The 26,123-nt window shown below is 45.1% G+C and overlaps 1 protein-coding gene across 3 annotated transcripts in view; it reads left to right on the top strand.

Moving 5' to 3' along the window:
• Positions 1–3,807: 3,807 nt before the first annotated feature.
• GSAP (gamma-secretase activating protein) overlaps positions 3,808–26,123 on the top strand; it is a 72,029-nt gene continuing 49,713 nt past the window's right edge. The window contains exons 1-5 of one of the 3 annotated variants that reach the window (XM_069978071.1): positions 3,808–4,112; positions 15,325–15,407; positions 16,125–16,181; positions 21,675–21,744; positions 22,631–22,684. In XM_069978071.1, coding sequence (XP_069834172.1) covers positions 4,037–4,112; positions 15,325–15,407; positions 16,125–16,181; positions 21,675–21,744; positions 22,631–22,684 — 340 coding nt within the window. In that variant the 5' untranslated portion in view covers positions 3,808–4,036. Of the gene's footprint in view, positions 4,113–4,523; positions 4,546–15,324; positions 15,408–16,124; positions 16,182–21,674; positions 21,745–22,630; positions 22,685–26,123 lie in introns of those variants that run through there. The other 2 variants (XM_069978092.1, XM_069978083.1) reach the window with 2 other exon arrangements.

The following is a 26,123-nucleotide window of genomic DNA, read 5'->3' as shown; positions in this document are numbered from 1 at the left end:
AATACATTGCGGCAGCACACAGGGGCCTGTAATACATTGGGACTGCACACAGGCCCCTATAATACATTGCAGCAGCACACAGGGCCCTATAATACATTGCAGCAGCACACAGGGACCTATAATACATTGCAGCAGCACACAGGGGCCTGTAATACATTGCGGCAGCACACAGGGGCCTGTAATACATTGGGACTGCACACAAGACCCTATAATACATTGCAGCAGCACACAGGGCCCTATAATACATTGAAGCAGCACACAGGGTCCTATAATACATTGCAGCAGCACACAGGGGCCTATAATACATTACGGCAGCACACAGGGACCTATAATACATTGCGGCAGCACACAGGGGCCTGTAATACATTGGGACTGCACACAGGCCCCTATAATTCATTGCAGCAGCACACAGGGCCCTATAATACATTGCAGCAGCACACAGGGACCTATAATACATTGCAGCAGCACACAGGGGCCTATAATACATTGCAGCAGCACACAGGGGCCTGTAATACATTGCGGCAGCACACAGGGGCCTGTAATACATTGGGACTGCACACAGGGCCCTATAATACATTGCAGCAGCACACAGGGTCCTATAATACATTGCAGCAGCACACAGGGCCCTATAATACATTGCAGCAGCACCCAGGGCCCAGGGCAATACATTGCGGCAGCACACAGGAGCCTGTAATACATTGCAGCAGCACACAGGGGCCTGTAATACATTGGGACTGCACACAGGGCCCTATAATACATTGCAGCAGCACACAGGGTCCTATAATACATTGCAGCAGCACACAGGGCCCTATAATACATTGCAGCAGCACACAGGGCCCTATAATACATTGCAGCAGCACAAAGGACCCTACAATACATTGCGGCAGCACACAGGGGCCTGTAATACATTGGGACTGCACACAGGACCCTATAATACATTGCAGCAGCAGCACACAGGGCCCTATAATACATCGAAGCAGCACACAGGGCCCTATAATACATTGCAGCAGCACACAGGGGCCTATAATACATTGCAGCAGCACACAGGGGCCTATAATACATTACGGCAGCACACAGGGACCTATAATATATTGCAGCGGCACACAGGGCTCTATAATACATTGCAGCAGCACACAGGGACCTATAATACATTGCGGCAGCACACAGGGGCCTGTAATACATTGGGACTGCACACAGGCCCCTATAATACATTGCAGCTGCACACAGGCCCCTATAATACATTGCAGCAGCACACAGGGCCCTATAATACATTGCAGCAGCACACAGGGACCTATAATACATTGCAACAGCACACAGGGGCCTGTAATACATTGCGGCAGCACACAGGGGCCTGTAATACATTGGGACTGCACACAGGGCCCTATAATACATTGCAGCAGCACACAGGGTCCTATAATACATTGCAGCAGCACACAGGGCCCTATAATACATTGCAGCAGCACCCAGGGCAATACATTGCGGCAGCACACAGGGGCCTGTAATACATTGCAGCAGCACACAGGGGCCTGTAATACATTGGGACTGCACACAGGGCCCTATAATACATTGCAGCAGCACACAGGGCCCTATAATACATTGCAGCAGCACACAGGGTCCTATAATACATTGCAGCAGCACACAGGGCCCTATAATACATTGCAGCAGCACACAGGACCCTACAATACATTGCGGCAGCACACAGGGGCCTGTAATACATTGGGACTGCACACAGGGTCCTATAATACATTGCAGCAGCACACAGGGGCCTATAATACATTACGGCAGCACACAGGGACCTATAATACATTACGGCAGCACACAGTGACCTATAATATATTGCAGCGGCACACAGGGCCCTATAATACATTGCAGCAGCACACAGGGACCTATAACACATTGCAGCAGCACACAGGGACCTATAACACATTGCAGCAGCACACAGGGTTCTGTAATACATTGCATCAGCACACAGGACCCTGTAATACATCGCAGCAGCACACAGGGTCCTATAATACATCGCAGCAGCACACAGGGTCCTATATACATTGCAACAGCACACAGGGGCCTGTAATACATTGCAGCAGCACACAGGACCCTATAATGCATTGCAGCAGCACACAGGGCCCTATAATAAATTGCAGCAACACACAGGGGCCTATAATACATTGCAGCAGCACACAGGGGCCTATAATACATTGCAGCAGCACACAGGGGCCTATAATACATTGCAGCAGCACACAGGGGCCTATAATACATTGCAGCAGCACACAGGGGCCTATAATACATTGCAGCAGCACACAGGGGCCTATAATACATTGCAGCAGCAGCACACAGGGGCCTATAATACATTGCAGCAGCAGCACACAGGGGCCTATAATACATTGCAGCAGCAGCACACAGGGGCCTATAATACATTGCAGCAGCAGCACACAGGGGCCTATAATACATTGCAGCAGCACACAGGGCACTATAATACATTGCAGCAGCACACAGGGGCCTATAATACATTGCAGCAGCAGCACACAGGGGCCTATAATACATTGCAGCAGCAGCACACAGGGGCCTATAATACATTGCAGCAGCAGCACACAGGGGCCTATAATACATTGCAGCAGCAGCACACAGGGGCCTATAATACATTGCAGCAGCACACAGGGGCCTATAATACATTGCAGCAGCAGCACACAGGGGCCTATAATACATTGCAGCAGCAGCACACAGGGGCCTATAATACATTGCAGCAGCACACAGGGGCCTATATACATTTCAGCAGCACACAGGGGCCTATAATACATTGCAGCAGCACACAGGACCCTACAATACATTGCGGCAGCACACAGGGGCCTTTAATACATTGCGGCAGCACACAGGGCCCTATAATACATTGCAGCAGCACACAGGGCCCTATAATACATTGCAGCAGCACACAGGGCCCTATAATACATTGCAGCAGCACACAGGGGCCTATAATACATTGCAGCAGCACACAGGGGCCTATATACATTTCAGCAGCACACAGGACCCTACAATACATTGCGGTAGCACACAGGGGCCTATAATACATTGCGGCAGCACACAGGGCCCTATAATACATTGCAGCAGCACACAGGGGCCTATAATACATTGCAGCAGCACACAGGGGCCTGTATACATTTCAGCAGCACACAGGGTCCTATAGTACACAGTGGCTGTACTGAGGGGCCTACAATATATACTGTTAGGGACTACACAGAGGGGCCTATACAATACAGAGGCACAGAGCATACCTATCTGGTAAAGTGTGGGGCTTACCAAACAGTGGGTGTGGCTTGAAGGAAAGGGTGCATGGGTGTAAAGGTGCCCCATTGCAGTGCACATTGTCACATAAAACAGAACCAGTAGATGGTGCAAACTTACACCGGACATGCCAGACTCTTAACCAGCCTGAACCACTGAGGTAATTCTGTGGCAGAATGTCAGGTGTGCATTGTACAAGAACAGTTTATATTTTTCTACCAACTTTTTGACACTCAGTGTGCGTTTTCTAGGAATTATCAAGTGGACAGAAGACTGTGGAGCAGGTACAGGGCACAGCCGCAGGAGGGCGCTGTGGTTCGGGCTGTATCCCAGCTCCGCTATACTCCTCTGACGTCAGGGGAATTCCCTTCCCGGCATTTCCTTAGTCCCGCCTCCTCCTGTCAGTAAGGCTTCAGGGCGCAGCTGCAGCTGATTGATGTCTCCAGGACCAATGGCATCGCGCGCCTCCCACCAAGCGATCTGTAGTCTGGAAACTGTGGGCGGGGTTATTTGAGTTGTGGGCGGGGCCTGAAGTAGGTGAGCTGCGATAGCAGGAGGTCTATGGTAGCATTACAAGTAGTGGTCATAAGGGGGCGCCTAGAGTGCGTGTCCCGTCCTGTAGGCGGACATCGCGACACGGCTGAGGGGGTAGCAGGCGCTCGTACACAGTGTGCGGTTGTAGGTATGGGCGGACTCTCAGCGCTGTAGCGGAGGACACAGTCGCACAGGGGACGCTCGTAACTTCCCGCAGGCTGCAGAGATGCTGCTGGACTTTCAGGTCACCTTTAACCTCCACAGAGATGTTCTGCCGTGGGTGTCAGCTCAAGGAAGTCCAGGTAACCGCCGTGCTCTCGTGTTCTTCCCTCGCTGTAGTGTCTGTTACCCCTCACACAGTGTGCAGGGAGGGCGCCCCCTATCACTGCCCCAGGTACTGCTGCTAGGACTAGTTATGGCTGCAGCAGTCACCTCCATATTGCTGCAGGGGAATAACCCATGGGAGCATTGTGTTACATACAGTGTGTGCCAGTCCTCATAGTATATACAGTATACACATAGCATGCACAGGCTGACATGGTACATATGGGAGGGCATAGTTCTATAACATAAGCCATCATGGGGAGTGTTGGGGCATCCCTGGGAGATAAGTGATGGCCGGATGAGAGATCAGGTGCGCCATCCTCGCTGTGCCCCAATGCTGCCGCCACTGACCTCTCTTTATACCTGGAGTGCCCCCTTATGTAGTAGATTGATGGTGAATCCAGACATGTGGTAGGTACCTGAGTCTATCAGCTGCATAGAAACATTCAGTGACATAAGACTGCCAGCAATGAGAATAGGTTAGTTTTGGATGTACTATCCCCAGCATGCTTCAATTACAGTGAATGATCACTTTATCCTCTTTCACCATCTTCGCTTTAATTTTTCCACCTACAGGGCTGGTTGGGGTTGTCCATTTTCTGTTTCGCAATCTCTAGTTTTTTATTGGTATCATAAAAGTGTAAAAAAAGGGTTATGATTTTTTTTTCTTTTCTGATATAATATTTTTTAAAAAAACAAAAAAACTATTTTGGCCTTTTTTTTTTTTTTTTTCCTCTTTTGACATTTTAATAGATCATGCAATTCCACATGCTACGATATATAATTATTTTATTTTACCGTTTTATTTTTTTATAATGGGCAAGGAGGTAATTTAAACTTTAATTTGGGTATATTTTTATAGAGTTTTTTTTTGTTCTAAATATTTTAACTTTTTTATTTTTCTTTTTTTCTTTACAGTTTAACATGCAGTCATTAGATTGTATATACTGATCTATAATTTGCCATGGCATAGCATAGATCAGTACAATGGGCGATTGTACTGCCTGAGAACAGACTCTATCTACAGATCTCTGATCCAACAGGACGGCAGAGGTATGTGTCTTACCCCTGCCTGTCGGTACAAGTGATCAAGACCCCCGCAGCCATGTTTCGGGGGTCCCGATAAGTCAGTGACAGCTGCTTAACCTGCTGCTGACTTCCTTAATCGCTCTGATTGCTATGCATTGCAGCATTTAAAGGGTTAATTAAGGGCAGCTGCCTGTTATTATTCCCAGCCCTAACTACACTGATGTGTGCAGGATCGCTTGCATTGCAGCCCGATCAGTGCAGGAACATGTATATACGTTCTTACTGGGCAAAGTGTGTGTGTGTGTAAATATAAAAAAAAATATATATATATATTTTATTATTGTAGTATGTATTACTGATGTGAAGGGGTCAAAAGTAGAGATAAGCGAACCTGGAGCGTGCTCGAGTCAATCCGAATCTGAACGTTCGGCATTTGATTACCTGGGGCTGATGAACTTGGATAAAGCCCTAAGGGCCCTATTCCACCGGACGATTATCTTTCAGATTATCGTTAAGTCGTTCGAATCTAAATGATAATCGTTCGGTTGAAATGCAGTTAACAATTAACGAACGAACAAGAAATCGTTGATCGCTTTATAAGACCTGGACCTATTTTTATCGTTGCTCGTTCGCGAAACGTTCGCAAATCGTTCGCATTGAATAAGACCTCGTTTGGTCGTTCGCAATAGATACGAACGCAATAGCGAATAAATAGCGAAGAAAAAAAAACGATCGCAATTACGATCATAAGTAACGATTATCGTTCCATGGAAATGACTGAATGTTTTCAGGTCTTTCGCAATGGCGGTTGTTTGAGATCGTTAATCGTTAACAATTATGCAAACGATAATCGTCCGGTGGAATAGGGCCCTAAGGCTATGTGGAAAACATGGATACAGCCAATGACTATATCCATGTTTTCCAGACAACCTTAGAGATTTATCTAAGTTCAGCAGCCCCAGCTAATCAAATGCTGAAAGTTCGGGTTCAGATCAACTTGAACCTGAACCCGGTTCGCTCTTCTCTAGCCAAAAGGCACAATTGGGAAGGACTTACTCATCAAACGATGGTACCAGTGGTGTGGGGGGTGGGTTGGTGGATACAGTATCTCTTGCGTCTAGTAAGGCTCTTAGGAGAACTGGGGGTGGGGCTACTGCCCCTAAAGCACTGATCCGCTAAATTAAGCTATCAGCAGGTTAGGTTTGTTTAGCCTGCTGATAGTTTCCTTTGAAAGGGGTTATCTGCCCATGGCCAAAAAATAAACTACTACATCTTCATAAGGAATTGACTTCAGTAGCGATGCAGAGCCAATCATTCAGCATTTGAATATTGGTGGCTGAAGAAGTTGGATGCAGCCTGGGAAGCATGGATGGATACAGCCTATTTATCCATGTTTTCCCAGACTCCCGAGGGCTGCATCCAACTTCTTCATCCACCAGTATAAGATCGGACTCCAGCATGCTTGAGTTGCACTCATCTCTACTCTTCAATATCATGACACTTTCTGCCCCAATTTTTTATTTTTATTTTTGGAGCTCGTTCCTACACCAATATACAGTGCTTTCTATTGTCCTATATTTCCAGGAGCTCAATTCTTTGCTACACGTGCCAGCACACCTCTCTAAGGGTGCGTGCACACTACGGAATTGCCGCGTATAACCCGCGTCGTTTTCCGTAGTTCGTATACGCACGCGGCGGCGCGCATTTCCGTCCGTGCCATAGACACTATTCTATGCACGGGCGGATTCCGCGTTCCGCCAAAAGAATTGACAATTCTTTCGACGGAACGCGGAATCCGCCCGTGCACAGAACAGTGTCTATGGCACCGGCGGAAAAGCGCGCCGCCGCGTGCAGGGACGAGCGACTGAATACGCCGCGGGTTATACGCGGCAATTCCGTAGTGTGCACGCAGCCTTACAGCAGCCACCCGGTCACCACCAGCCCAGAGCTCCCCCCTCTGTGTCCAGAGCCTCCCGGCAGCACTCACCCGCAGCACACGGCCCCCCGCCCCACAACCAACCGCCCCCCCCCCCCTCATCACCTGTGGCATCCCTCACTCACCCGCAGCATAGCCTCCGCACTCACCCGCGGCACCCCCCGCAATCGCCCACGGCAAGCTCCGCCCCCCGCAATCGCCCACGGCAAGCTCCGCCCCCCGCAATCGCCCCCGCAAGCTCCGCCCCCCGCAATCGCCCACGGCAAGCTCCGCCCCCCGCAATCGCCCACGGCAAGCTCGCCCCCCCCCCCCCGCAATCACTTGCGACAAGCTCCGCCCCTCGCAATCACCGGCGTCCCCGCCAACTCAGCTCTGCTACACCGGCGTCCCCGCCAACTCAGCTCTGCTACACCGGCGTCCCCGCCAACTCAGCTCTGCTACACCGTCATCATCTCCTTCATTGTCTCAGCTCTGCTACTTCACCATCATCAGGCAGAAGCATTGCATGATGGGAAATGTAGTTTCCTATCTTGGATATAGACCATGTTTTAGAAAAAGTTGTAACTCAGGAACGGCAGCAGCTAGAAAGATGGGAGACGGCTCAAAATACTCAGGGGGACTTGGTGAGTAAAACCAGCTAGGTTTGGGAGCATTTCATTTTTTTTAGCTCTTGGGGGGAATACCCCTTTAATGAATTTTTGCCCTGTTAATAATGCCCCCTTTGTCTTCCGGCTAATTGTAGATCATATCCGCTTCACAGACCTTTTAAATTATGTAGATAAAAGGTTTTTGTGGCACATTTGTCTCATGTAATGGAGCACTGAATGAAACAGAACTTGAATTGTAGTTGGCAAGCATGTACCTGCAATCCACTATGATTTAATGTTGCATACGTTTTACAAGAACGCTCTAAAACAGTTAGATAGTTAACTTCAGAGAGGGGAAGATCTAGTATTGGAACTTGGGAATGTCTTGCAGTGTACTCAATGCACTTTTAAGTTGTGACCGATCTTAGTGCCCTTATAGTCTTGGCTCCAGACTTTTAATAAATGGAAAGTGAAATGTTTGGCAAGTTGCAGTGTTATCTTTATGTCATCCTTGGCTATCCACCTCTAGAAGAGAACCTACAGAGCACCGCTAAATTGCAGGTGGGAGCAAGATACAGGAGCAAGCCTTGGGATATATGTGCTGTGCAGGCAGAACACTGATTGCGAGGGGGCCGGATTTGGCGACCAGGCACAGAGCTGACATTAATAATAATAATGATGATGATGATGATAACTTTGCATTAGTGACAATGAGGGTTTTAGCTGATTTGACAGTTAGGAAGGGACAGATTTTAGAGTTGTTTTTTTTTAGATGCAGGTGACAAGAATGTGGAAAAGAATATGGGGAGCGAGGGAGAGATCAGAGTGTAACATGACCCCAAGGCTTGCTGTGTAGGGGTTATGGTTGAACCACAAACAGATATGGAAACGTCAGGTTAGAAGAGGGAGGAAATAAATGAAGCTCAGTTTTAGGGCATAATGTTAGAGACGTCAAGACAGTTACTGGTGCTTTTTTTTTTTTTTTTTTAGTAATGTGGGAGTGATATCACGAGAGCAGATGTATTACTCTGCTATGCTTTACATCCTATTCTATGCTACTTCAGTTGCACAGCCAGATTTAGTCGCTGTGCAACACAGGTCATGTACTATAATTGACTAGAGATGTCATGCAACAGCATCAGGTGACACTAAGGTTATAGGACACTCTGCAACTGGAACGCACACATTGGGGGACATTTATGAAATTACGCCCCACCCCTAACTGCCCAGCCGGTTTGATTATTAGGCGCACGCCTCTTAAAAAAAAAACCAAAAAAAACCAAAACAGCCTGACTTGCACCTACTGTGCAGCGGGTGCAGAAATCTACACACTTCTAGCAAACAGTGTCAGAGCGCCTGACATTATAATTATCATGATGCTGAGAGCTCAGAGGTCCTCTCCACAGGGCACGGAATTCTACAGATGTATGCATTAAAAAAAAAACACCCAACTTGGGACAAAGACACCTCCTTATAGCAGGGGCGTAGCTAGGAGTTCAGCCTAAGGGGGGCGAGTGAGTCTCAGTGGGCCCCCAACCATTTGTGTTACCCATAGGGAATCTCAGTAGATGACAGTTCTTTCTGAATAATAAAGGGTATTTTCTACCACATTATTCATAGTGAATAGGGACTGAGAACAGTGGAAAAGACTTTCTACATCTCACATAAATAACCATGTAAAAATTAAAGTGATTATCCAGTATTGCAAAAACATAGCTGCCTTTTTCCAGAAACAGTGCCACTCTTCTCCAAAGCTTGGATGTGGTAGTGCAGCTCAGTTTCACTAAAAGAGAATGGAACCAAGTTGTAATACCACAAACAACATAGAGGAAGCTGTGGCGCTGTTTCTGTTTTCTAATTAGTCATCCATCCATTCTTCTATCTCATGGTGGATAGACACCACCACCATCACCGTGAGTAGACTATACCTCCAAATAAGGTACCCCCTTTTCAGTTTGCCAGCACATCCCATTCCCCAAACCCCATAGATGACATCCTTCCCAGGACTTAGCCCCACCCACATAGGTCTCCTGCTCTATAACTAAGGGGAAAAAGTTATACTTACCTGCTGTGCGGTTGCAGTACTGTAGTCTTCTGATGTCAGCTCTCTTCCTGCTCTGTGAGCGCACGAGTGACATCACTCTTGTCCCACAGCTCTAAGGGAGGGAACGGCCACTTGTAGCCACAACAGTGATTGGCAGGGTGGAGAGCCAATGCTCTCCTCGTCTTGTCAATCACCCTGCTGCATTCAACTGTATGTTTTCCTTGCATACAAGCACATACAGCTAAATGGTCAGGCACAACATTCGGTAGCCGTATGGGCCGCCCAGGAGCACTGGTTGCTGGCCAGAGGCCACCTACAGCCAATAGACATTTGTTAAGTCTGTCTGCAAAAGCAATAGCATTAAGTGGCAAAATCTTCAGTGGGCCTCCTGCCTGTGTGGGCCCGGGAGCGGCCGCCCCCTCTGCCCCCACCAAATTACGCTACTGCCTTATAGACAGCAATTCACAGATAGAGGTGTAACAATAAAATATAACCTTTTATTTACCTCAGTTAAAGTAATATCCCCATAGCATAAACGCAATGGTAGGCACCTGAACCACTTGGGAGCAATCGCCAGCCGGTAAAACCCCTTATTCATCTTATAGGACAGGTGCTGAAAAACTTTGGAACGAGACTGGAGAATCTGAGGTTGCGACTGTATGAAGGGCAGAGCAAGCTGCAGGTGTCCAGGGTATGGAGTTATGTCAGAGTGGTGCTGTGCCCAGAAAAACACACCCCTTTCACCCGTATGGCCCGTCCTTGTATGCTATCAGTATTACTGTACCTCCTTCTCTGCCTCTAAGATCTCGCTGCTGTCTGAGGTTTTTTTATTAATTGTTATTTGGTGTGCGTTAGAAGAGGGGTAGTCTTATACGGGGAGTATATTTCAAACTCTATATTTTAACTGGAAAAGTTAAGGGTCGACTTATACGCCGGAAAATACGGTTGGTTTGTTTTTTATAATGTAAACAACATACAGCAGCATCTGTGTCCCCCCCCCCCCCTTATACATATATGTTAAACTGACAGCAAAAACGCAGTGTGAACCTAGCCTAAGGGCCCTATTCCACAGGACGATTATCGTTCGCATAATCGTTAACGATAAACGATCCAAACGACTGCTATTACGAAAGACCTGAAATCGTTCACCCATTTACATGGAAAGATAATCGTTACTTATGATCGTTCTTGCAGTCGTCACTACTGCGAATGACCGAACGACATCTCATTCAATGCGAACGAGCAACGATAAAAATAGGTCCAGGTCTTATTGAACGATCAATGATTTCTCGTTCGGTCGTTAGTCGTTAACTGCTATTCAAACAAACGATTATCGTTTAAATTCGAACAAACGATTATCGTTTAAATTCGAACAATCTAATGATAATCTGAACGATAATAGTCCTGTGGAATAGGGCCCTAAGAGTAAAATAATCAAATGACAAGTAATCCATGGTTTTTGTGTGTGTTATTTTCCATTTACTTTGGCATAATACTGCAAACACAGAAAGTAAATAGAGACATTACTGCTGCAAACGGGAAATTCCACTTGGTGGTGTAAAAGGACTTTCTGTTTCTGTTCTATTTACAGTACCAAGTGATTCATTCCTGTTTCCCCATGTTAATAGTTTTTTTTTTTTTTGTTTTTTTTTAAACCTTATTCACAGACCTCCTTTGAGGTGACACACTCATTCATGTTTTTAAAAACAATCTTGTTTCCTGATGTTATTTTTATCATAATGACTTATTGTACATAACATTTTCCTTGCAAAGTACAATGTGAAGTATGCAGTTGGGTCCAGAAGTATTTGGCCAGTGACACCGTTTATAATTCAGTCCCTGTGTGGTGTCATTGTTTAGTGTGACTTCTAATTTCATGACACTTTAGGGAAATAAAAGCTTTTTTGTGTGCATTTGAAACATGGTTTGTGAGTAGTAGGAGTGATTTTAGTGGTCCCATTGTTTTAATTGGAAGTATGAGTTATGGTGCACATGAAGAATGGAATATTTCTTCCCCCAAATACTTACACGTAGACAAAAAAAAACACCCAAAAGAAAAATTTCCTAATCGATGGCACATTGTTTCTAGGTATATTACATGTTCATTTAGAATACACATATATTGCTCAAAAATACACATCTAGGTGTCACCTTTCACCATAATGCTATACAGATCATCTTACCACAATCTCCTTTTTATCATCAAAGACAGAACAGGAGGTCTCTGCTTCATTCTAAAGCGGATTTACCATCACATTTTTCTCAGTACCTTACTGGCTTATTTTCCAAAACACCACTCGGCACAGTTTTTTTTTCTTGTGCACTTGCCCAGCTCTATGCACTGGAGGCGGCCTGGTGCCACCCAGTGTGATGATATCCCCTCCCGCTGGTGACACGCCTTCATTAGAATCAAGCACAGCCACGTCACTGAGTGGAGGGGATATTGTCATACTGGTGGCTCTGGGGCAGCTGGTATCTTACCAATCCGTCTAGCTGTTCATCCATTTCCGTAATCTGGTGTTGTGATCAGGGCTGTAGAGTCGGAGTCAGAGCTAGTTTTGGCTGGAGTTGGAAAAAATGTACAGACTCCGACTCCAGCCTTAAAAAAATCTTTAATAAATTTTTTTTGTTTTGATATGAATTTTATAAGCAACATATATCACTAATAAAGCACTGGCAGTTGTCGGTCACTATTTGGCAGTGTTTCTGAGCTGGAAGAGTCCATTGTGTGGGGGGAGATCTGTGCTGTTTTTTTCCTGGATGATTGTATATGAGCTGCAGTGTAATATGAAGATATGCTGTGTAATATAGAGGAGGAGAAGACATAGGTAGTGAAGCAGTAACCTTTGTCCTCAATGTGGTGTTCTATGGCTGCAGCTGTGTGTGTGCGCGCTATGGCAGCAGAAGGCTGTGTGTGTGTGTGTGTGTGTGTATGCGCGCTATGGCTGCAGCAGGCTGTGTGTGTGCGCTATGGCTGCAGAAGGCTGTGTGTGTGTGTGTATGCACGCTATGGCTGCAGCAGGCTGTGTGTGTGCGCGCTATGGCTGCAGCAGTCTGTGTGTGTGCGCGCTATGGCTGCAACAGGCTGTGTGTGTGTGCGCTATGGCTGCAACAGGCTGTGTGTGTGTGTGCGCTATGGCTGCAACAGGCTGTGTGTGTGTGCGCGCTATGGCTGCAACAGGCTGTGTGTGCGCTATGGCTGCAGCAGGCTGTGTGTGCGCTATGGCTGCAGCAGGCTGTGTGTGCGTGCTATGGCTGCAGCAGGCTGTGTGTGTGTGCGCTATGGCTGCAGCAGGCTGTGTGTGTGTGCGCTATGGCTGCAGCAGGCTGTGTGTGTGTGCGCTATGGCTGCAGCAGGCTGTGTGTGTGTGTGCGCTATGGCTGCAGCAGGCTGTGTGTGTGCGCTATGGCTGCAGCAGGCTGTGTGTGTGTGCTATGGCTGCAGCAGGCTGTGTGTGTGTGCTATGGCTGCAGCAGGCTGTGTGTGTGTGCTATGGCTGCAGCAGGCTGTGTGTGTGTGCTATGGCTGCAGCAGGCTGTGTGTGTGTGCTATGGCTGCAGCAGGCTGTGTGTGTGTGCTATGGCTGCAGCAGGCTGTGTGTGTGTGTGTGTGTGTGTGTGTGTGTGCTATGGCTGCAGCAGGCTGTGTGTGTGTGTGTGTGTGTGTGTGTGTGCTATGGCTGCAGCAGGCTGTGTGTGTGTGCTATGGCTGCAACAGGCTGTGTGTGTGTGTGCGCTATGGCTGCAGCAGGCTGTGTGTGTGTGCGCTATGGCTGCAGCAGGCTGTGTGTGTGTGCGCTATGGCTGCAGCAGGCTGTGTGTGTGTGCGCTATGGCTGCAGCAGGCTGTGTGTGTGTGCTATGGCTGCAGCAGGCTGTGTGTGTGTGCTATGGCTGCAGCAGGCTGTGTGTGTGTGTGCTATGGCTGCAGCAGGCTGTGTGTGTGTGCTATGGCTGCAGCAGGCTGTGTGTGTGTGCTATGGCTGCAGCAGGCTGTGTGTGTGTGTGCTATGGCTGCAGCAGGCTGTGTGTGTGTGCTATGGCTGCAGCAGGCTGTGTGTGTGTGCTATGGCTGCAACAGGCTGTGTGTGTGTGTGCGCTATGGCTGCAACAGGCTGTGTGTGTGTGTGCGCTATGGCTGCAGCAGGCTGTGTGTGTGTGCGCTATGGCTGCAGCAGGCTGTGTGTGTGTGCGCTATGGCTGCAGCAGGCTGTGTGTGTGTGCGCTATGGCTGCAGCAGGCTGTGTGTGTGTGCGCTATGGCTGCAGCAGGCTGTGTGTGTGTGCTATGGCTGCAGCAGGCTGTGTGTGTGTGCTATGGCTGCAGCAGGCTGTGTGTGTGTGTGCTATGGCTGCAGCAGGCTGTGTGTGTGTGTGCTATGGCTGCAGCAGGCTGTGTGTGTGTGCTATGGCTGCAGCAGGCTGTGTGTGTGTGCTATGGCTGCAGCAGGCTGTGTGTGTGTGTGTGTGTGTGTGTGTGTGTGTGTGTGCTATGGCTGCAGCAGGCTGTGTGTGTGTGCTATGGCTGCAGCAGGCTGTGTGTGTGTGTGTGTGTGTGTGTGTGTGCTATGGGTGCAGCAGGCTGTGTGTGTGTGTGTGTGTGTGTGTGTGCTATGGGTGCAGCAGGCTGTGTGTGTGTGTGTGTGCTATGGGTGCAGCAGGCTGTGTGTTTGCTTTGGCTTGACCCCCTGTATATCACTATGGCTGACCTCTATATTACAGGTATCTGGCATTGTTAGCAGTGTTTCTTAGTGTATGGTGAATATTATATAGAAACATAGAAGATTGTCAGCAGGAAAAGACCCCCTGCTCCATCTAGTCTAGTTCTGAGTTGTTCAGGACATGGAGGCTGGAGACTGGCTGCATCCACTGCACACACAGGAGAATCTGCTTTATATCTTTTTTTTTTTTTATTCCCTCAGAAGTCGCCCCAGGATCATGTAGGACATTAGGGAGAAGCTGCTGAGCCAGTGTGATAAATAACTCCCCTGGTATATGACTGTCCATTTATGAAGGAGCAGGAGTCTGAGTCGGTCCTGATAAATTTCAGGAGTCTTGAGTCGGAGCTGCGGCTTACCGACTCCACAGCCCTGGTTATGATGTTTCAGGCTTGTCCAACCAGTCAGTGACTGCATGGATGTCGCTCCTAAGTCGCTGATTGGCTGAGTGGGCTTGCAGCGTCACGGCCCCAGCACCCTGAAGCGGAAGAACAGTGGGACAAATCTATAAGATAATGGTGGTGCCACGGGAGCCAGGGAGATAAGTGCAGTTTATTGTTTTCAAATGACTTATTCTTCGGCACAGATTAAAAAAAGGCCCCTGCCGGACTACCCTTTACCTCTACAAGAAATAAGGGTTTGGCCTTTGATTTTTTTAAATTATTTATTTTTAAAATCTGCATTCTGTTACAATGGGATGACTCTTGCGTCACCGCCCTCACTAAAAGCTATGTAATGATATAAAGTATGTGCAGCTAGAATAAGGATACATCATGATTTATTTTCTCTATGTAAAATAAAAATAAAATTTGTGTAATAGAATCTGAATCCCAGAAAACAGTTTGATACATTAGTACTAACTCAAGTAATGTTTTCAGTTTCTGATACCTTAGAGAAAAGCTCAAGAACACTCCGAATCATTAACATAGAGAGAGGCGGGAACATCTTGTATACTTGGAAGGTATTGTTTAATTTTCTTTTAAATATTAAAGTGTACCTGTCATGACAAATCAAGCAAATATTTAAAGCGGAACTATCAGCGGGCTAGACAAGTTTAACCTGCTGATAGCTACCGATTGCGCAGAAGGCCCAGAGTATGAAGGTAAGTCTCTTGCCATCCTTGGCATCTTTCCTGTGCAATTAGTCTTTTTCTCCATGGTCCAGTAAGACCATTGGGGCATCGTTAGTAGCACTGTCTGCCGCCATAGGGACATCCACAGAGGATGAAGGTAAGAGACATACTGTCATCCTGGGAGCCTCCTGCGCAATAGGGAACTATTCCCCTTTAATGTATTGTTATTATTATTATTATTATTTCACTCTGAACAAGTGGCCAGGCCCTAAGATCAGTTAGTTTACTCAGCCGTCATTGTTGGTCAGTCAGCATTGCTCTTCACTGGGCCAACTGATATCACTATTTGCAATTTTTCTTAATTTTTTATCTTTTTGCTGTTCCTAAAGACCAAATAGCCTTAGTTATGGAGGTGCGACTGCAGTTTTCCAGAAAGTGAGACACATAGTGGCCAAATGTATAGCGTATTTCATGTAGAGAAAAGGAAAAAATGTGTGTGTGTATGTATATGTGTATATATGTGTATATATGTGTATATATGTGTATATTATATATATATATATATGTGTGTGTGTTTTAACTTCTTTTTTTTTTCTGTTTTTACAGGGAGTAGAGGGCTTCACAAGCATTGGCCTATACGATCCTCTTGCTAAAAAAAATGAGGTAAGACTTCAGTGTACAAATGGAAAAAACAAACACAAAGCACAGGAAAAAAGTGTATTGGCACTCCAGTTGTCCATATAAACACTGAAGGTATCAAAAATATTAATGCACATTTAAAAAAAAAAAAAAAACTATGCATTTCGGCCTGTGTGTTGTCTTTTGTATGCATTCCGTTTTCCCATTGACTTCCATTGTGTGTATATAATATATATATTATAATAATATTTTTTTTTAGTGTACACAAAGCCGTAGTCAACCACGTTTTTGTGTATGCTAAAAAACGTTTTAATCCATTTTTTTTTATCCTTTATTTCAAAATGTAGGTCAATGGAAAAAGGGATCCAAATGGAGGCACACAATTGCATCCATTTTTCATCTGTTTTTTTGTTTGTTTTTTTAACTTAAAACTGGGAAAAATATGGATTGCAGAAATACACATACCTACAGGTACCTCAAACAGCTGTATGTTGCAGGCTTTTATAAAAATTGCTTGTCTGTTCTAAATCTGTGGACGGTTTTGAACCTGTGTGGCCTAAAACCTTGAGGCTAGATGTAAAATATGACAATGCTAATTTGCATAGTTTGTGGTGGCATTCAGGCCTGTATTTAGAGTTCATGCTGCCCTAGGCACTTTGCACGCTGAGGATCCCCCCCCCCCCCCTCGGTTACATGCATGATATATACCCTGGCACTTGGGTGCCACTCTGCTTGATGCCCACTGTTCTCATCAAACAGACTTGATGCAGGAAGGAAGGAGGCCGGGGACGTCTTATGCCTTATTCACACGTCAGTATATTTTTCCAATCCACAAATTTCAGTCAGTAACAATCAGCAAATTCAGTCCGTATTGCATCCGTAAAAAAATACGGACCCCATAGAGTTGTATTGGGTGTGTCAGTTACTGTCCGTACTAGGGCCTGTTTTTTTTTTTTTTTTTTTTTTTTTTTTTTTTTTTTTTTTTTTTTTTTTTTTTTTTGCAGAACGGATTGCAGCCCAGTGCACAACATGGATGTGTGTATGGGTCCATTGAAATACATTGGTCCTATTTTTCTGCGGATCCGCAATTGCGGACAGGAACAGGATGTGTGAATAGGGCGTTAGTTTGGGGGCCGCTTCTGTCCAGTGTCTGACTGGGGTACCTGGGACCCACCAGAGGAAATGATCCTTGGGGCCCACCAATAAAGAACCAGTGAGAGACTACATGCTGACCCGCTCCTTCCCTGGATTCATTCTGTATCTGTGACATTCCTTTTTCAGTCTAACTAAAACTCTCAGAACCCCCTCTATTTATACAGCTCTCAGGGTATGCTGGGAGTTGTAGTGTCTAAGAGGACAAACCTATAATAAATCACTGTGTGCACTGTGTCTCCCGGTGGCTGCAATCTGTGGGTGACAACCATCAGCCCTGAAGGTCCAGCAATACATCTGTCTACACTGTACTACAACTCCCAGCATATCCTGAGGGCTGCAGACTGTCAGTACATGCTGGGAGTTGTAGTGCCTGCAGCCGTTGTAATTGGGTCCTAGGTGCATTATACACTGGATGCTTTGTGGAAGATTAGAATACATAGATCTGTGGGGGCTCAGTGCAGGGAAGTGACCCCAGAACAGCACTAATAGGGGGAGATGTTTTTGTTCCATCCCCTATTAGTGATGTTCTGGGGTCACGTCCCTGCACTGACCATACAGATCTATGTATTCTGATCTCCCGCAAAGCATCCAGTGTAAAGGACCCAACTACAACAGCTGCAGGCACTACAACTCAAAGAAAGACCAAACAATAGTGATAGATTATCTTTATTGGACAATGTCTCCACCCGTAGGTACAGACAACAGGGTAACTAAGAAATAACGGTAGTGGTAGACAGACCAAGTCATGATAAAAGACTAGGTTTTATTAGATTCAACAAAAAAGTAAAGGCTTGTAACAGCAATCTACTAGTACAAGGTTGGTGCATTGCAGCTAGATCTCAGTAGTAAATTGTGATCGTCTAGTAGATTTAAGGGGTTAGAGTGAAGGGGGGAGGGTTATGGGGGAGGGAGGCTGAAATGTTTCGTTAGTGTGGTCAGGTTCTGTAGGCGTCCCCCACAGCTAGCGGAACTGACCCTGCACTTGGTCCGTGCTATTGTCAGGAAGTTCCACCAGTTAAAGTTCAGACAGAGTTATTACTCCTAGGATGTAGAGTAAGGTCTTTTCAGTTGTTAGAGATGTGTGGTCCGGTGCCTACGGCGGCAGGGGTGAAAAATATATATATTTTTTGTAATAAAAAAAATTTTTGTTCCCTGCGGGCGCCGCAGCACGGGTGCCTAGTGGCAGATACAGCCCTCGTGGCATTATCAAACTGCATCCTGCCTTCAATATGGTGTTTTTCTCAATAGCCTTCTCTATAGCAGTGCTTCTTAAACTTTTTCTCCTGGTGCCCAACGGAGTAAAGTAATGCCTGGGCCTCACCAGACTGACCAAGAGGATGTCAGGGCCTCACCCTCTGTGGTTGAAGTCTGTGTAAAAATAAAAATTGCTTAGTGTCTCCTAAACTCTGTAAAACATAAATATATTCATAAAATGAGTCAATAATGTTCCTAAACCAGAGATTGTTGCAGTCAGGGAAAGAACTGTGCAGCCTATAGTCACTTTTGTGAGAACTGCCTCCCTGCTGTGCCTCACCAACTAGAGGGCGCCTTACTGGGGAGGCCGAGTTTACAGTTTGAGAAGCACTGGTCTATAGAACTGTAAAAATCAATGACTTTACAACAGTCAGATCTTTTTCACAATACATTCATCACTAGTGGGCACTATATAGATTGCTAGCTCCTGATATTATCCTCATAACACATCTAGGGCTATATTTTTTTTCCAAAGAAGTGTGTGCATGAAGCAAAAGCCTCATGACACACAAACCAGGCTGTAAATACATCCATGTTGATGTAGGGATGTGTGGATGGGCTCCTAGACAGACACCAGCGGCTCTGTAGCACCGATTTGTTATATAAGAATGCCCTCCTACCCTTCAAGATGCGCTCATCCTGTGGTTTTGGTGGCATCCACTGCAGGATGGAGGCTGGGCGGGAGATCTATTAGAATGAATTGGAGAGGACAAAGGAGCTGTGGTGGTCATTGATCGAGACACACGAGGTCTGATACAATTTAAGTCCCCATAACAGGAGATGGCATGCAAAGAAGGGCCAACTTTTTACTGCCTGACCACTGCCATGCTGTTCTATGGGTGCTGGAGAATGGAGGAAGGGAGAGTGCATGCAATCCTGCCACATGATGCTGTTGCTGCTGTGGGATTTGCCGGCAGGGGAAGGGGAACACAGCTTTGAGACACAAAAATAACTTTTAGTGTGGCACATGATACGTTTGCTGATTTCCGAAGCAATCTCCTATGAAATCAGCCGGAGTATGTCCCACACTATAAGTTCCAGTCAGCCATTCCTCTGCACCCCAGGCTGCTATAACAAAAGCCATGGTCTCAGCTCTGGCGTGAGCCCTTTAAAAGGCCTGACCATAGCTTTAGTTGCAGCAGCCTGGGGCGAGCTTGTAATGTCACTGAGGGAGGCGTAGAAAGAGGCATTATGCCCCATTCACTAGTAGCAAAACTAGCGGAATTGTCCACCGCGGAATGCCGTTAGCATCCCTCTCATAATGGGAGGCGCGCACTGCTGTTCTCACAGCGTCTCTCCGCTGAAGAATGAACATGTTCATTCTTCAGCGCGGACAGAGCAGCAGTGCGCGCCTCCCATAGACTCCCATTATGAGAGGGAGGCTAACGGCATTCCGAGGTGGACAATTACGCCTTGGAATTCCGCTAGTTTTGCTAAGTGTGAACGTAGCCTTACTGGGAAAGTGAGGTGTGACAAGAATACAGGACTGCTATACTCTCCTTCTAGCAAGAATGCCCTGAATAGTGATGTGGCAGTGTGGCAAACTTGTGCCTGCTGACAGCTAAAGCTTTGGATTTAGCTGTCCAGGCATGATGGGAAATGTAGTATTGCAACAGCTGGAGGGCCGCAGTTTGGAGACCCATGAGCTAATTGATGGGGTTACAACTGCTGAAACCCCTGCTGATCCTGAAATTGGAGGACAGTAATTAGAGCAATGACCAAGCATTTGTGCTGAATTTTTTAAGCTAGAGTAGGAGGTTTGTTTGGAAATTGTTTTATACATACAGGATCTGATGTCGCAGATTTGATGTTGTGTTCCATAATTTTTTTTTCATTAATATCTACAATAGACCCTGTACAAGAGATTGGACTATTAGGGTGTCTTTACATGGAGAGATTTATCTGACAGATTTTTGAAGTCAAAGCCAGGAATGGATTTAAAACTGAAAAATCTGTCTTTCCTTTATGACCTCTTTATAGTCTGTTCCTGGCTTTGGCTTCGAAAATCTGTCTGATAAATCTGTCTGTAAAGGCACCGTTTGAGTCCTATTGCACAGTACAATTATCTATCCTATCAGACAGAATCGGGCAGATATTACCCTGTTTAATAAAGACAACAATCAGCTGAAGAGCCAGTCATTGGCTGATTAATGTCTTGAAGAAAGTTTTAAAATCATTGTCTGCTGACTGAGCATCGCTATGTTTATTAGTGATGCGTGGCCAGTGGAAAAGTAAAGCAAATAATAACAATGCTCTATACTTGTCCATGCTCCTGCTGTCTGTCTTTCCCCTGCTTTCCTCACAACTGACACTTTGAAGCTCGTCTCTCAAATGACCTTGATGTCTATTGACGTGTGCGTGCACCATTCCTGGCACTGTGAAAGCAGCGTGCGCCTCCCACTGCTGTGCAGTTTAATTATATCATAAATTGCTTGACATGACAAGTATAGGATAGTACAGAGCAAGTTTAAGGTGTGAAGCGTCCATACCACTGCACGTACCGCCCATGACACACATACCAACATCTTATGGGAATGGCTGCAGCCTAGTATTCTGGCTGATCTATGGCAGGATTACAATATGGGCAGCCATCCGACCACCCATATTACAGCCTGCGGGACAAAAATCCTGCCACCACAGGACAGATTTTGACATGCCTGGTTTAAAGCCTCTTTTTTATTTTACCACTTTTTAAAGCGTTGCATAAACATTGCTTTTTGGGTAAAAATATGGCTGTACTTTCAGTATGATAAATTTCTCCATTGAAGTCAAAGGGAAATTTTGTTCAGCAGAGCACACAGTGTAGAATAACAGCCATAATTGATTGCGTCCTTCCAAATCGTGAGTAGGATAACTTCTTACTTATGTTAAAGTTATTATTGTGAAATAGCTGATTTTAAATAAGTACATGCACTTCCAAAAGTAAGGGTATGATCACACTACAAATTAGGCTCTGAATTTCAAGCGATGTCCGTGGCGCAAACTTCACTTAAAATTATGTACCTATTCCTTTGTGTGAACATACCCTAAAATATGCAGAACATAAGTAGTGTTTTTGGTATTTTAGTACATTAATCTAATTATTCTGTTTTTTTTTTATTATTGCAGATGTTATATTCTTTTGAAAGTGAAGTTAATATTATAAGTGCTTCTATGAACAATGAGAAAACTTTACTTGGTAAGTTGTTGTTGTCGTAGTTTGACTTTTGTGAGGTTCCCTGTGATGCAAGGGATTTCTACTTTTTTTTTTTTTTTTTTTTTTTTTTTTTTTTGCACCAAGAGACACGCATCATGTGGTTTTACTGATGAAGCATCCATCCCACCCATTATCCTCACACACTTTTCATTACGCATGGCATAACTATCTTAGATCTAGGTAAAAGTCTTAGGGTGGTATTACACAGGCCAATAGGGGCCCGATAATACCTGTAAACGAGCAGCGATCTGCTAGATCGTCCGTTTCCTGGACCTATTACACGGCCCCATAATCGTTAAACAAGGGCTGCAGGGACATCGTTACCGATGTCCTTGCAGCCCTTGCTTAATTATATACATTACCTATCCACGTTCCAGGGCTGCTGCTGCGGTCCGCTTCTTCACGGGTCCCGTGAGCTCTAACCTCAGAGTGGCCTGTCAGCGGACAAGCCGCTCAGCCAATCACAGGCCGGGACCGCCGCGGCCTGTGATTGGCCAGGCGGCCGTTCAGCTGACAGGCCACTCTAAAGCTAGAGCGCGCAGGACCCGGGGAGAAGATCGCAGCAGCAGCCCTGGAACGTGGATAGGTCATGTATATCGTCAGTCGCCGGCCGCGCACCGCTATTACACGTAGCGGTGCGCGGTCGGCGCCTGACGAAAATAGATCCAAACTTATATCAATGATCTGATCGTTGTCATCGGCTGATCGTTTGTATATATTACATGGAGCGATAATCGGCCGAATCGGAGCGATAATCGGCCGAATCGGGACGATTATCATTCCGTGTAATAGTACCCTTTATAGCTAACATTGTTTTGTTTCAATGTGATTTTTAGTTTGGTCATTGTTAACTCTGCTTTCTCTTTAGCCTTAAGTTACTACCATACAACATATGAAACACAAAGTCGACATTCATCACCAGGTAAGTGTTACAAATAAATAACAAACAAATACAATGGCCCAGATTTATCAAGCTGCGTGATATGCACTCTGTTTTTTCCCACAGCAACAATCACAGCTCAGGTTGGGATTGATCGTTGTGGGGTAAAAAGGCAGCGTGCATTTTAGGCAGCTTGGTAAATCTTGGTCAGACTTTCAACAGGGCTGGGTCCACAGTTAGCTGCTGTGCTCTATCGCCAATTTCCATGTGATACAAACACTTGTGTACGGCCATGGATTTGCAGTCTAAATTTTGATTGTGCTGTTTTTCATGTAAACCAAATTTTACCTTGTTCCACCTATGAAAAGTGCATGGCCAATAGCCACACAAGACTGTAGCAATTCATAGTTCAATGCTCTGTTTAGTTTCAAGGTGTTCATACGTCTTACGTTTGGCAAAGAAATGCACATCAAATGTATTAAGAATCCTTACATACAATTTATATAGGCTTCTGTGATATGGCTTACTGGCCAGGTTTTCACACTGCTGAAAGCAGTGGATGTCATCACAAGTGATTTTGTGGAAAAATAAGGGAGTCTGCAAGGTCAGAAAATTTACAGTGATCAGTGTTCTCTCCAAGTGTATAGACCATCATTGGCTATAGGGGTTGTTCAGTGTTTTGATTCTCTAAAGGGTTCAGCCAGGAATTTTAGATTAAAGGGCTTTACTCATCTGACAAATTCCCATCCAGATTATATCTGATACCTGCAGATCATCACTTACTGACCCTTGTTTTGAAACTTAAACCACATGCACCTAAAAGTGACAATCTGCTGAAATGTGTGTCTGTCACTATTCAGGACATCATTAAGGTGCTGACAGATTCTCTTGGAATATTTTGTTTTCAGGTTCGTTCACACGTACAGGATCCACAGCAGATTTGATATCAATGTAACTAAATAACTGAACACCAAATCTGTTGCTGATCCCTGCATGTGTTAACACACCCTAAATTAGATTATCCTAAAGAGCATCTAGTAGTGAACACCTTTTCAACAATTGTTTCACACATGGCAGTTCTTTGAAAAACTGCCTTTGCAGTTTTTGAGCCAAAAACTAAAGTGGATTAAAAGTAATGGGTACAATAAAGGGAGCACTTTTATTTGTGTCCTACCTCCCTTATCCACCCTGGCTTTGGCTCAAGAACTGCACTGGCAGTTTAAAAAACATACTGTGTGTGAAACCAGCATAATAAAGGAGTTTTCCTGGCTATATATTTGAATTCCTATCCTTAGGGTCCATTTACAAAGAAAGATTATCTGCCAAAGATTTGAAGCCAAAGCCAGGAATGGATATGAAAAGGAGAAATCTCAGGCTTTCCTTGATGACCTGATGTATGTTTATAGTCTGTTCCTGGCTTTGGCTTTAAATCTTTGGCAGATAATCTTTCTGTGTAAATAAACCCTTATGCTACGTTTTCACGGAACGATTATCGGGCGAACGCATTGAGCGATAATCGTTCCATGTAAACACAGCAAACGATCAAGCGATGATTGAAAAATCGTTCATTTTGATCTTTTAACATGTGCTTAAATCATCGTTCGTCGTTAGCTAAAAATTCGTAGATCGCTTCGTGTAAACAGTCTTTCAAAGATTCACCCTATGTAAAAGATGGGCTTAAACGATCGCAATAACTATTTTTCTTACTAATTTTCTTACGATTTTTCTAACGATTTATTCGTCTAAACGCTGATCCTTATAAAAGCCAAATCGTTGCTTCAAAATCATTAAACGATCGATTGGGCGAATTATCGCTCCGTGTAAACGTAGCATTAGGATAGGCCATTAAACCGTCAAAGTTCCAACACCCAGACAATTAGCTTTTCCATGCCTCCGCATTACAGTAAACAGGGCTGGAAGCTGTGTGTCCCATATTGTGTAGTAGTGGTAGTGCAGAGTTATTGTAGCTCAGCTCACAGACTGGAAACCATGTGATGTTCTCAGTGAAACATGGGGCGCCAAACAGCGGAGGATAGGCCATCCATCGTGTAAGCCCAGAATTGTTTAGGGCCCTATTACACACACAGATTTTTCATTGAAGCTAAAGCCAGGAACAGACTATAAACAGAGATCAGGTCATAAAACACTAGATTTTTTTCCCTCTTCAAATTCATTCCTAACTTTGGCTTCAAGAATCTGTCAGATAAATCTGTGTGTAATAGGGGCCTTATTTTTGTAGTAAATATTTATACATCTCGAGAAATGCATACAGTATATATATGTATTAGACAAGATGGCATACAGTAAAAAAAACCTTAACAAATAAAAAGGAGTGTTGGTAAAATTATGTACAACAGTATATCTATTGTGAATGTATCTTATGACCTTGCCGTGAAGTTGGCTTTCTTCAGTACCTCTTTTGTTGAATGAGGGTGCCATTAATACAAGGAAATATACATTCTTGACAGTTACACAGTAGTTATATTGAAGAAAAGTTCATAGAGTTTCCTGAGTTCATCTTGCTCCTTAAACATTTACATAACTTTACTATTCAAAAATGTATGTAGATCAGATTTTCTTCTAATGTTCTCCAGGCAAAACATATTGATGAGCTACAGGATACTTCAGGCTTTAGTCACTGATTGGCAGGGGTCGGCACCCTGGCAATCAGCTGTTCAGTACCCACCTTATACTGTGAATGGGGCTGAAAGCGGTTTGTCTCCCTTCACTGTGTAGCAGTGGTGACCTGTAGCTGCAGCTCCTCTCCCGCTTAAATGCAGACTCTGAACAGGTGAGGGGGATAGCTCGACAATATGTTTTGTCCAGAATACCCCTTTTAAGCCTTTCATATATGTCATTCATGGAAGGCAACTTTAAAACATCTGTTATGTTTTAGCTAATATTTTTTTGGACTATGAGACACACCTGATTTAGCTAACTGGAATGATATTTTACATTACCCATGACATACCTCATATATCATGGCGTCCCTAAGGAGGAGCAATATAAGTATTGGTCATAGAAGTCACCTAGGGGGCTACACATAAGTGTAAAAAATTGCAGTCCTTTTTATTATTATTATTTAACCAAAAAAATAAAGATCTCCTGCATCCTGAATCGCCCAAACTTTAAAATGGTCATGTTCCTGATTTTGCACAGTAAGCATAAGTGCAAAATTGCTGATTTAACCATGCTTTAAAAAAACTTATAATACGTTATCAAAAAGTCATATATATGCAAGCAAGTTACCAATAGAAACTACAGGTTACACACACACACACACACACACACACACACACACACACACACACACACACATCCATAGGAGCAAGTTGATTGAGGGGGGATCTGACTGCTGGGATTCCCACCTATCTCAAGAATGGGGACATGGTCGTCCACAAAGTGAATGGAGCGCTTGCTGTGCCTGCACTCTTTTTGTTCTGTTACCCGGAGCGGTGAGCAGCAGCTGTTCGTGGTCCTA

Source organism: Dendropsophus ebraccatus, chromosome 1 (assembly GCF_027789765.1).
Source record: "Dendropsophus ebraccatus isolate aDenEbr1 chromosome 1, aDenEbr1.pat, whole genome shotgun sequence".
Lineage (NCBI taxonomy): Eukaryota > Metazoa > Chordata > Amphibia > Anura > Hylidae > Dendropsophus > Dendropsophus ebraccatus.
Note: the sequence above shows the minus strand (reverse complement) of the source record. Positions and strands in the feature narration are given on the sequence as shown.